General features: G+C 43.0%; 1 protein-coding gene and 1 long non-coding RNA gene across 3 annotated transcripts in view; one reads left to right on the forward strand and one right to left on the reverse strand.

The window, feature by feature from the left end:
• The window catches only part of LOC143835305 (uncharacterized), a 353,076-nt gene that overhangs the window by 223,411 nt on the left and 116,655 nt on the right, over positions 1 to 13,010 (reverse strand). The gene's annotated exons all lie outside the window — the stretch shown is intronic.
• On the forward strand, positions 1,335 to 12,866 carry RGS1 (regulator of G protein signaling 1). Its single transcript, XM_077336291.1, has 4 exons — positions 1,335 to 1,550; positions 6,348 to 6,409; positions 9,079 to 9,242; positions 10,769 to 12,866. The coding sequence occupies exons 1-4, from the start codon at positions 1,453 to 1,455 to the stop codon at positions 10,952 to 10,954; spliced, it is 510 nt and encodes a 169-aa protein (XP_077192406.1). The 5' UTR covers positions 1,335 to 1,452; the 3' UTR covers positions 10,955 to 12,866.

The raw sequence follows: 13,010 nt of genomic DNA on the forward strand, positions 1-13,010 counted from the left end.
TAACAAACAAGGAACAGAAATAGGAATCTATATTGTTTCTTTTTGCTTTCCAAAACAGGGCTGTAGCCAGCATATCTTGTTGTGTGTGTGTGTGTGTGTGTGTGTGTGTGTGTGTGTGTGTGTGTGTGTGTGTGTGTGTGTGTGTGGTGGTTAGACTAAGCATCTAAGACTCAGGAGACTTAGGCCCTTTCTGTTTGCACTGTTTATTACTTATTTCACATGGACTGAATTCAGTATGGTTTAATCCAGGTGATTTGCACGCATTCTGCATTTTCAACATTTCTCTGGGATTGTCAGTGGGATCATGGACTATATATATACATCTGAATTTCACAGGAAGAATCAGGTTTCTATACCCCATTTTTCAGTACCTGAAGGAGTCGCAAAGCAGCTTATGATCACCTTCCCTTGCTCTTCCCTCAACAGACACCCTATGAGGGAGGTGGGGCTGAGAGAGCTCTGAGAGAAACTGCTTTGTAAAATTAACTCTTAACAGGACTGTAATTATTTCAAGGTTACCCATCTGGCTGCACATGGAGGAGATCAGAATCAAACCCAGATCACCAGATTAGAAGCCACCGCTTTTAACCACTACACCCAGCTGGTTCTTTATGCTGTGCCAGCCATTTTTTTTTTCTTGTTGGAGGCCTGGCCACCATGGTTATCAGTGGCTTCCTGACTGGAGACCACAAAGCTCACTGAGTAGCTTTGGTACAGTCTCTTTCTCTCAGCCAATCCCACTTTTCTGGGTTGTCTCGACAAAATGGAGGAAAGAAAAATAACACAACCATCATCAGCATTATTATTATTGTTAATTTGATTTGTTACCCGCCACTCTCGGCAAGCCGGCTCATGGGTGCTCCCCCATTAAAACCCCATTAAAATAATCCCATACAATTTTACAGAAAAAATACCACAGGGCGCTAAAAAAGATATATGCCTTTCCTGTAACAGAATGACTGCCAGCTGGGGCAACAAGGAAGTACAACCACTGGCCATGCCAATGATGGTACCAGCGTAGTGGCATGTCTTCCCAAGGGGAGCCCATCCAATCTTCCTCCAGCACTGGCTCATCTGTAGACCTGGCGGAAGAGCTCCATCTTGTAGGCCCTGCGGAAAGCTCTCCCAGGGCTCACAGCTCTTCCAGGAGCTTTATTTATTAGAATCTATTTTTTATGTTTATGTAACCAAAGAGATTTGATTTCATTCAGTTTAACCACAATCACATACGTGTTTTTTCTCTTTAAAAAAAAAATCATCTACACGTCATCGACACTGAAGAAAAAAGGAAGTTCCTTTCTGCTTGCGGTAACATAGCTTGATAAACAGACTTTTCACACAAGTCTGCTGCAATGAGCTAGTATATATATCCATCACTGGAGCCAGTGGGCCAGTCACTTGGATCTATAAGAGCTACAGGTTGACAACCCAACAAGAGAAAGCAAAATCAAAATGCCCTGGATGTTTTTGTGGCACAACAATTCTACCAAAATGACAGACGACCATGAGGATGCAGAAGACAATGATCACAAGAAGAAGACCAAGACTTTGTAAGTACAACTGCCCTTCTGAAGAACATTTTAAACAAAAATACATCTAGGCCGCTTATTGGGAAGGAGTTATTCACAACCGGTAGAAATCATTGGCAACAAGATACACTCCATGGCCATGAAGTATCTACCAGTATGAAACTATAAGATAGTTTGGAATATGCATGATTCAAAAGTGAATTAAGTTACAAAACCAAAAGCTTTAGTTTGTCGGGACAACATCTGTGGTATGTATATAATTAAGCTTGCATGAGTGTATGTTACAGAGCCCACTTTCAGTTTTGCTATGGGTTTTCCACTGGGTTTTGCTATGCATTCAACTCTCTCCAATGAAAACCAAGGGGACTTAAACATTAATTTTTTAAAAAAATTTTTAGGGAAATAAGTATAGAAAAAATAATGGGATAGTAGGAACTGGGAGTGTGAGCTTAAATGGACTCCGGGGAATGGTAGAGGACAGGAAGGCCTGGAGGATCATTGTCCATGGGGTCACAATGGGTTGGACACAACTTTGCAACTAACAACAACAAGGAACTGGGAGACTTGGGCCTAGTCTGTACACATAAGATAATGCACTTTCAAAGTGCTTTGGCTGCTGGATTTTCCTGTGTAGGGCCCATTATGCACGGCTGCCGAAACGGCGATTTCAGGTCACATGGAAAACGCAGAGGGGGAAGACGCGACGCACACCGGTTATGCACGGGGCGGGGCGCGACGGCGGCAAAACCCAGAGTAACTGATTATGCACGCGGCGATCCAGGTGCCGCTTCTGGTTGCGCCCCGGTCACCCGGAAGCTGCGCTTTCTTCCGCGTTTCGCAAACACGGCTTTTTCAGCGGCATGCACCGAAGCTGCGGCCGGTTGCAGCTGCCTCTATGCATTATCAGTGATTTTAGTCGCCGCCATTCCACCCCGAATGTGCGCTAAAACCCCCGTGCATAATGGGTCTAGAACAGGAAAATCTATTTCTAAAGTGCATTGAAAGTGCATTATCTATTGTGTGCAGACTAGGTCCTGGTTTTAGTCCTCACTCTTCAACAAAAATTTCATGAGTAAACTTGAGCCAGTAGTACTCTGTTGGTCTATACCTCACAGAATTGTTCTGAAGATAAAGCTGGGGAAGGGTAGGAGAAAGATATATTGAATAAGCAGACAAATAATGTGGATATTTGAGTATGCTTTGATTTCCTTGCTGAAACACACAGTAATGGCCAAAAGCCCAGGGCAGAGATGAGGGTAGGCATCAACCATGTTCTACACTTCTTCATACCAAATGGGTGCCTCAGAAATAATCTTGGACAGATGCTGAAAAAGCACTTCAGTCCATTTATCCACAAACACATCAGCAGTTAGTATTCTGGTTATATTCTCCTCGTGCCACCAGGAGTGGACTGTGTTGAACTACAATCAGGATGCTTCGGGACTGGTTATGAAGAACCCACAAGGCTTTGCATACAGTCTTAAGGCAGAATGCATCGTCTTCAGCTCAATAAATGATACCAAAGAGAGGATAAGTATGGAGCACCTTGCATGCTAAATTCCAATTCTTAAAAGACTCCCCATTTTTTCAGCCATATTATTGCATGGCATTTATTCCTGCAGACAGCAATAAAAGTTGCCTGACCACCAAATCATTCGCCCTTACCATGATTTATTATTGATGTAGAAGATGCTTGTTCTAATGCAATGAATGAATAATCTCTTGCCTCACCTACCTCACAGGGAGAAGAGAAGGTGATTGTAAGCTGCTTTGAGTCTCCTTAAAAGTTAGAGAAAAGTATAAAATGAACTCTTCTTCTGTCATTCCCCTCATCTGATTAACCAGGGGTAGTCAAACTGCGGCCCTCCAGATGTCCATGGACTACAATTCCCAGGAGCCCCTGCCAGCAAATGCTGGCAGGGGCTCCTGGGAATTGTAGTCCATGGACATCTGGAGGGCCGCAGTTTGACTACCCCTGGATTAAACTAACATGAGTCACCTTGGGCAAGAGCCTGTCCCTCTCTGACATAATGTTGGTGAAGGCTGGAGGAGCTTCTAAATTTTCAAGCATATTCAGGGAGACCATTTTTTGCCCCAACTATTGTGCTCAGCAAATCCCCCATTTTAATCTGCTTCTTTTCTGTTTTATTCATCTTGTATACCTCACATCACTTTTCCATAATAGCAACTGTACTACCGAAATAATTATCTATATTCTGTCATCACACCGTGCAACGTCTAAAGCCTTCCTCCCGGCTAGGGTAGAACAGCTTCCATTGCTATTACCACTTCTCCTCCTGACTGAGCAGCTACAAAACAGAGCTGATGCAGATGAACATCTCAATAAGCAATTCCACTTGCATTCTGATGCATATCTGGGACCCAGTGAACTGGCTGGATGCCTCTTTTGGATGATGCAATGGATAGGCATCAGGGGTGCCAGATTCAAGCACAGAAAGTAATCTGACTTTGCAAGACACAGTTTGATATCCCCCTCCCCCCCAAAAAAAAACAAAGCTAAGTGTAGTCCTCCTTTATTCCATGTCGGTATAACAACTATATGAGGATTCAACAGATGTAGCTTCTTTATGTTGGTGGGAAGGTTGCATTTGTGGGTTTTGTTATGGCCGCTTCAGGAACACGCACACACAAAGCGAAATAACCCACAACCTCTTCAGTTGCTTGGATCTCTCAAGAAGCTGAGACGAAGGAGAATTGGGCAGAAGTGAAATGTTTCACAACCTGAAATTGAAGCCAAAGAACTGAAGAGTGACTTTTACACTACCCTGAGGCATTCTCAGTGAAATCCTATACCGAGTTAAACTTTGATCTAGACCCATTGAAATGAACAGGTTTTGACTGGGCAAACTCTCCAAGAGTATCCCTTCATTTGTGAATACACTCCGAGTTTTCTGGCAGTTTCAGATTTGTGATGAGTTCTTTACATCTGTGAGCAACTTACTTCTGGTCACAATATTATTACTGTACATTAACATAAGCTTCCCACAATTGTGAGATTTGTATACAGTAAGACAACTTCCGCAGATAGCACCAAAGAGTTTCAGATTGACAATAATCAGAAGAATCCTGTAAGAGACTCTTGTTTCCTGTAACTGAATCAAATATCTCTTTCTGCTTTTTTAATATCAAGAAATTTTAATTTGCATGTATTCCAAATAATGGTCTTGTATTATTACTGTAAAACTGGTTGATAGGATATGGAGGAGTCACGGGTTCAAATTGGCTCTCAACCACAAAGCTCACCAAGTAGATTGGTGCAAGTATCTAGATCTTGTCCAACTTTCTATATGGATAGGATGAATAGGTGCTGGGGATGGGATCAGGGCAAGCTTCACCTGTATGCATTCTTTAGAACAGGGGTAGTCAACCTGTGATCCTCCAGATGTCCATGGACTACAATTCCCATGAGCCCCTGCCAACAAGTGCTGGCAGGGGCTCATGGGAATTGTAGTCCATGAACATCTGGAGGACCACAGGTTGACTACCCATGCTTTAGAACACATACAGAGAACCATATATAGAAGATGGAGCAGGGTTGTTTTCTGGTGCCCCAGAGGGTAAAACCAGAACCAATGAGTTGAAATTAATTCAAAAGAATTTTCAGCTAAACATCTGGAAGTTCCTAACAGTGCGGTTTCTCAGTGGAAAAGGCTTCCTTCGGAGGTGGTGGGTTCTCCTTCCTTGGACGTTTTTAAGCAGAGGCTAGATAGTCATCTGACAGAAATGCTGATTTTGTGAACATAGGCAGATTGTGAGTGGGAAGGGCAGGAAGGGGTATATCAGTGATTGTCTCTTGTGGCCCTTCCTTGCATACCCAGTGAACTGCTAATTGCCACTGTGGGATGTAGGTGAATTTCCACCAGGCCAGGTTGGATTCTGGAGATTCTTGGTGTATATATGTGTGAGGGGGGGATCACTTGGGCATAGAACTGGGGTCTCTGTGGGTGGGCAATTAGTTCCTGCATTGTGCAGGGTGTTGGACTAGATGACCCTCGAGGTACCTTCCAACTCTATGATTCTATAAAGACCCTGCATGAATATGTTTTAAATAAATAAATATACATATAAATGAGTTACATCCCCTCTGTGCATCTGAAAAACCTTTTTAAAAAGCAGGGTTTCCAGTCACATTGAGAATGCCATGCAGATGAAGTGTCTACACTTTCCCCCATGATTTCATGTTCTTTATCCCCACCTGACATGTTTCATAGTCTGACAAAGAGTGCTTGCACTCGAAAGCTCACACCTTGAGTAAATCTTTGTTGGTCTTTTAAGGGTCTACTGGACTCTGATCTTATTATCCCCACCTTAGAATATGTCCTGACAAGGACTTAAATCTCTCCATCTGCCTTGCCATGAGAATATAGCAGGAGTGGCCCTAAATCTGTGGTAGAACTCACGCACTGCAGACAATTCCTGGCATTTCCAGTCCAAAGAATTTCAGATAGCAGCACTGGGAAAGATCGGTTTCTGGAGACACAGTGCCAGCCAACCATAGCAGATAGTGCATGCATTAGGTAGTTTCATTCATCCAAATCCATTCTGAACTTCTTAGAAAAAGGGTGGGATGTAACAGTGATATCGTTGTGTTCAAATATCTCTCATGATAGACTTCACTTCAAACATAGATATGTGGATGAAGCAATGGACCATTGTCTTCCAATATGTTTTTACATTCCAACAATTTTTTATTTTGACATTATTCCAATATTCCCTTCCACCGAAGCCTGTATTTCTTACAGCCAGCTTTATCGTTTCTTACAGCTAAATCTTGAATGTTTTTTTTTTACCCCTTAGGCTTTCTGCAGAGGAAGTGGCACAGTGGTCCCAATCTCTAGCAGCGCTTCTGTCGACCCAGTGTAAGCATCGTGTTTTAACAGCTACATTAAAATGTTGTGTTTAATCTTCAAAAGGAGGCTGGACCTAGAGCAGTTGCCTTCGTTGACGATTGCTTGGAGCAGGGGTAGTCAAACTGCGGCCCTCCAGATGTCCATGGACTACAATTCCCAGGAGCCCCCTGCCAGCGAATGCTGGCAGGGGGCTCCTGGGAATAGTAGTCCATGGACATCTGGAGGGCCGCAGTTTGACTACCCCTGGCTTGGAGTATCAAAGACGAACCCATTAAACCAGCTTCTAAATTATCCTTGTACGCCGTTAACCCTTCAGTCCCTGCTCAGTTTCCAAATCACAGATGTGTGCAAGTTATCTTATACAAACCGGAAGATTTCTGATCATCTTCTGATTTGTTTGAGCCCTTAAAAACAGCCTGGTGAGCCCAAAACGCTCAGACCCACAGACAAGAAAACTCTTTTGCTTTTTATCATCATTTGCTTCAAAAACATGCATGTTTAATACCACAGGGTGAAATATTTATATTGCAACGTCATTTCTCAACTTTAGTCTAAAATATATATTATACGTTCCTGAACTACAGCCATAGGATTTAAGAGAAACCAGTGGTTGACTCCACATTTATGGACTGAAGCAAAGTCAGCGACTCCCCAAAACAACTGCAGATGAAAGACACTCACTTAGGTCAGGTGTGCGTAACACGTGAGGGACCAAGCCAAGCACATCCAAGGACACTGTGGCCTGCCAGGGCAGCATCTGAAGGAAGTTTATTGAAGGACTGCCTTGTTGATAGTGTGTGTGATGCTCACTGTAGCCATGCACATGTTGTATATTCCTGATTTACACTGTTCTTTAAAACATTCCAAAAATAGGCACTTTACAGCAGGGCTTCTACAGACACCAGCACTCTGCTTTTATCTGGTGGGGTCATATGGATTGCCGAGCCAAAAGTTTAGTCACTGGAGAGAACATTCCAGCTATCACTTCCTCTTCCAATAGCGAGACAATGGTACATGCCCTCTTCCCATACAGACGGTTGGCATTTTAAAAAAAATGGTTATTTAAAATGAAACCATACTCCCAGTGAAGCACAGGCACTTTGAAACCCACAAAACAGCTCCCAATAAATCAACACATCAGCAGGAGATTTGAACCTCGGCCCTGACTGAGCTCAAAAGAGAGCCATCACTGTGGAGCAAAGGATAAAGGTCTGCCAAGAGATAAGAACACAACCCCCTTGTCTAGCCATCAATCTTGCAGAGTGACCTCATTTATTTAAAATGTTCATATCCACCATTTTTCTAGAATTCAGGACACAAATCACATAAATACCAAATCTAAAAACACTCCATCAAAAAATTACAAGTGTACACGCCATAAGATTAAGGGAACCAGCCTGACAAAACCCAGTAGAGAGAACAAGCATAGTGTAGTGGTTAGAGCAGCCTTTCTCAACTTTTTTATTGTTGAGAAGCACCTGAAACATTCCTCAGGCTTTAAGAAACCCCAGGAGTGCTGCAATCACATAGAACGTGGCTGGGAAGCACAGCTGTGGACACGTCCACCCGGCGTTTCTCCCCTCCCATCCCCTCCAGGCCCATCATTGGCCATTGGGGGGAGGGCAGGTCAACATGACCCTTCCAGGGCTGTCAAGAAACCCCAGGGTTTCGTGAAACCCCAGGGTTTCGTGAAACCCCAGGGTTTCGTGAAACCCCGATTGAGAAAGCCTGGGTTCGAGTGTTGGATGGGAGCCCCAGGTTTGAATCCCCACTCTGCCATGTTGGGTAACCTTGGGCCAGTCACTCTCTCCCAGCCTGAACTACATCACAGGGTTGTTGTGAGGATAACATGGAGGGGAGGAGATTGAGATGAGCCACTGTGCCCACACTGGGGAGAACGGAAGGGTATAAACAAAGTAAAGTTAAACATAAATAAATAACACGTTGCATGTAACACACAAAACTGCCTTGTACTGAATGAGACCCTTGGCCCATCAAAGTTAGTATTGTCTACTCAGACCGGCAGTGGCTCAGGCACAGGTCTCCTACCTGGATCTTTTAAAGGGACAGCACCAAGGACTGAACCTGGGAGCTTTTGCCTGCCAAGCAGAGGCTCTTTGGCTTAGCCACAGCCTCTGACCACAAACTAGGTCCTGCAACTAAAGTAATAAATCATCCCCACCACCAGTTTCAAAGGCTCATCTATATAGTACTGCTCTGTACAACTTCCTGAACTGCTATATATTATTGTTTTTCTCATCTGCCCTGCAAACTATTCCAAAGAAGCAGAGCAGCACTGGGATATGCCCAAGGGCCCAAACTGAAGCTAATCACATTGACCTACTGGTGGCACCACAGCAATTTCCAGTCCCATGTTATTGCCAAGGAGAGAAATACTTTAGGCTTGTCACAAATATTATCTCTGAGCCAAGCCTGCTGCACAGAATATCTGTGAGGACCTGCTGGGTTACATGGTTTTGGGCCCCTCTAACAACAAAAAAGCAGTGATACCCAAAATAAAGCAAAGTAAGTTGTAATGAGAAGGCCAGTTCCTAATCTTCACCTTCTGGGAAGACGGGACCTAGAGTAGACCTTAATCAATTTCGTTTCTTATTTATTACGTTTTGCTCTGTTGAAGATTATAAGTAAAGGCACCATCCTATTTCTGTTTATCACAGATGGTCAAGATGCTTTCAGAGAATTTCTGAAATCTGAGTTCAGTGATGAAAACATTGATTTTTGGCTGGCTTGTGAAGACTACAAGAAAACCCAGTCTGATTACTTACATGACAAGGCAGAGAAGATTTACATGGAGTTTGTCCAGTCAGATGCTATCAAGCAGGTAAGTTCAGTCAGAAAACAACCCCCTTGATTTCAAATAAATACCACCCATATCAAAAATTTAATTGGCCTCATGTGATGATTAGTAGTAGTAGTAGTAGTAGTAGTAGTAGTAGTAGTAGTAGTAATTAAAGCATTCTCAGCACATGCAGTGCTTCACAGAGTACAAGAAGACAAGTCACTAATGCATGGTATTTATCTTTCCCACTCATTAATGGTACTGTTTGGATGTACTTCTTGGAGCCACTTGCCTGATGCCTTTCTAAGAACAAATCTCCACACTACATCGGAGCCATCACTAAGGACTAGTTTACATAAAGAACAAACGCCAGTGTGAGAAGAAGTCAACAAAATAAAGTTTGAAGGGCAGTGAGACATCCCCATACAATCAAAACATAAATATACTGGATGGATATAAACTGAATACATATCCACCCACACACACGTTTGGATTTTGATCTATATCAGTGATCAGGAACCTGGAGCAGGGCCAGCATCAGCATACCCTCAGTGGGGGCCAGTATTCTGTTGAGCCCCACATACCGCTCCCTCCCCCCACATTTATTTATTTGCTACACTGTGCTTGCAGCTACACAAGCTGCCCAGCGCCACTGGAGGAAAGGGCTGTAGGTGGTGGTGTGCACAAGCAGGGGGAGAGTCCACATGGAGGCAAGAGAAAGACAGACAGGCAGGTGGGAGAGCAGAAAGGCATATTTGTAAGTCTGGTGTTGGGTAGAAAAGAGAAGGGAGACCCTGAGATCAATCTGACCAGGGTGCCTTAAATCCTGGATATGGAGACAGTATATAGTCTGTACAAGGTAACATGGAACTCAGTGATGTGAAAATTAAATTCCTGAAATTAAAAACAAGAAAACGTTATCCCACTCAACTCTTGATTATGTATGTTCTGGTCACTATACTATAGGACAATGCAGGGAACAGATGCAAGATGCGGGGGATACAGGGAAGAGATGCAAGCTACAAAATGTTCATTCCCATAGCATAGCTTATAGAAAAAATATTAGGCCAGTTCTGGCTGCTTTAAGACTCCTGATCACAAGCTGTAGTGAACAAAAGGACAATATTACAGTGAACACTTGATTTTTCTTTATATGTGCACTCCTGTTACATTAATTGCATGCAAAGCTGTATGTATGATTTGAACCCCACATTGATCCTGGCACCGGTCCCCTTATTTATTTTTAAGTGAATCTGCACTGGATCTTTCTTACAGATATATGCATGTACATGCCAGTTTGTGTGCATGTACTGTTACATGTCAACAGGGCTACAACACAACACTAGGTAGCTGAGCTTAGTACTTGAAGGATATCCACGGACAGCACAAATGTGCATCCAATTTTTTAAAGATAAATCAAAAGCCTTTAGGGCAATTACCTAGCTGTAATCAAAGGGTCTTGGGTTTTGATTTTATCAGCAATGATTTATACTTCTTTATGAAATACAACAATGTCAAAAAGACAAAGAGTTTTAAAAGATGTTGAAATATGATTTTGCTCTTCCTAGATCAACATTGACTTCCATACAAGAAAAGCCACAGCTCAGAAGGCTCAAAATCCAACGCCCTCTAGCTTTGATGAAGCACAGAAAATTGTATACATTCTTATGGAAAAGGACTCCTACCCTAGATTCCTCAAATCCAGATTCTACCTTAACCTGTTAAGCAAAGTTCAAGGCAACAGTCTCAAGTGAAAGGATGGCTCATAAGTTTCTCTGGTTATAAATTTGAAGTATTCCTGGGCTGGAAAGTAGGGAGTGAGACTAACAGGAGAAGTGGAAACTTCATGAAACAAGGACAGATCTACAAGAGGCTATGGAGTTAAAATCTCCCTGGACAAGAAATGTGAAAGGGAGATTATATCGGCTTGACTGCAATGAACTGAGGATCACTTTTCACATTATCATATTCTTTCTCGGGAGCGGCCAGTAAGGTCACACATTTTGCAAATCCTGTCATATAGACAGGATGTACAAGTGTGTTAGGGGCCCGTTCACATGTATATGGACATCCTTTGGTTTCTCACCCTTTGATGCTATACATCCAAATGGCTCTGCTGAAAAGCACTGAATCAGAAGGTTTGGAAGTTGACGTGATGGCTTGTTCACACATATAAATCCATTATTGATGCTTTGTGCAGTCATCAGGGGACGAACTGCGTGTGTTAACCTCTCCAAAGATAACTCAGCACCTAGCACCATTTTTACACATGCTAATCATACCCAGCACAGAGTAGGTTAATGTGATGGTCTGCCACAATTAGTTAAGGCCAAGAATCTTAAAGAAGGCCCACCAGACCCACGGCACAGGAAACAATCCAAGCCATGAGATTTTTCTTTGTATAAAAGTTAGCTAGCAGAATACTTCTGTGAACTAAAACTTTGAAGCAGAAGGCAGACTTAGATAAAGCTCTTTATCTCCTAAATGGAATCTCATAGCAAATCTTAAAACGAGGCCAGTACAATTTATAATCTATCAAGATGAAGCCAGATCACCTGCCATGTATGATGGTGACTAATCAGGACCAGTCAGGAGCTCAATAACATTTCCTCCTTTATCCCCTGAAAACATTTGCAGAGACAGAGAACTTGTCTAGCAGCAGAAAAGCCACAGTCAATGGCTAGCAGACTAGGGTTGGGTTGGGTTGGGTTGGGATGGGTTGGGTTACAGAAGACCGGCAACCACTGGGAGGAGCTTCACCATCAATATAATGGCATTGCCAGCGATGCTCTAGCATTTGACTGAATGTTAGAGCATCACTGGTGACACACTGATGTCAGCATGTTGGAATGCTGCCCACTACCCTCTTCCCCATTTGCCTCTTATTTTTCTCCCACCACCCAGGTAAGAAGTGGTGAGAAGGACATGCTGCCTTATGACTTTAATGCCCAGCAGGTCCTTCTCATCTCCTCTTATCCAGGTGCTGGAAGAAAAATAAGACGGCAATAATGAGGGGGCCATTGGACAGCATTCCAGCATGCTGGCATCAACATGTCATCAGTGATGCTATAGCTTTAGTGATGCTCTAACATCAACTTGGCCATCTGCTCTACACCTAGTCTCTGATCCCACTTCAACCCCTCTGAGGTATAGCATAGAGTTAGGCAAAGGGGAAGCACAAGATGGCTCATCTGAACCTTTCCTCTGTCTTGTTAGAATCATAGAATCATAGAGTTGGAAAGGATCTACAGGGTCATCTAGTCCAGCCCCCTGCACAATGCTGAGCTTGTCCTCTAGGATGCAGATTAAGTCCAAGAAACCAGTAGATTTGGGGAAGAAATTCCCTGGTCTACAGGTCAGGCTCACACAATGATTACTTTGCTTGCTGGGAGATATGGGAGGAACACCAAAGTTGCAGAGCCTCAGTCTCCACAACGAGTGATGGTGACCCTTCAGCCTACTACAGCTGACATAAAATGTTAAGAGATGTATGGCTTAAAGTCTTAAAAACACACACCGTCTGTTTCTATAGTTTAGATTGGGATATTCTTTCATGTTGGTATAAGCTAGGCCAGAAATAAGTCTAATTTTTGGCCCTGATATGTAGCCTATTAGTATTTAATGTACTAATTAGTATTTAATAGTATTTAATGTACTCACCAATGACTGGGAAATGACCTTCATATTAAAGATGTGTCACAACCATTTATGCTTCTACAATTATTTCCTTCTCTAATTAAACCAACATTGTGAGGCGTGTGTAAAGAGCATGGAATACCATAACGGATGAAGAACCACATTCAGTTTGGA

The sequence above is a fragment of the Paroedura picta genome, chromosome 4 (genome assembly GCF_049243985.1).
Source record: "Paroedura picta isolate Pp20150507F chromosome 4, Ppicta_v3.0, whole genome shotgun sequence".
NCBI classification, from domain to species: Eukaryota; Metazoa; Chordata; class Lepidosauria; order Squamata; family Gekkonidae; genus Paroedura; species Paroedura picta.

Bases quoted from the DNA above. Each gene is read 5' to 3' on its own strand.
- RGS1 (XM_077336291.1), top strand. From the start codon at position 1,453: ATGCCCTGGATGTTTTTGTGGCACAACAATTCTACCAAAATGACAGAC. The intron at 1,551-6,347 runs GTAAGTACAACT...TTTACCCCTTAG, and splicing joins AAGAAGAAGACCAAGACTTT to GCTTTCTGCAGAGGAAGTGG. The intron at 9,243-10,768 runs GTAAGTTCAGTC...TGCTCTTCCTAG, and splicing joins AGTCAGATGCTATCAAGCAG to ATCAACATTGACTTCCATAC.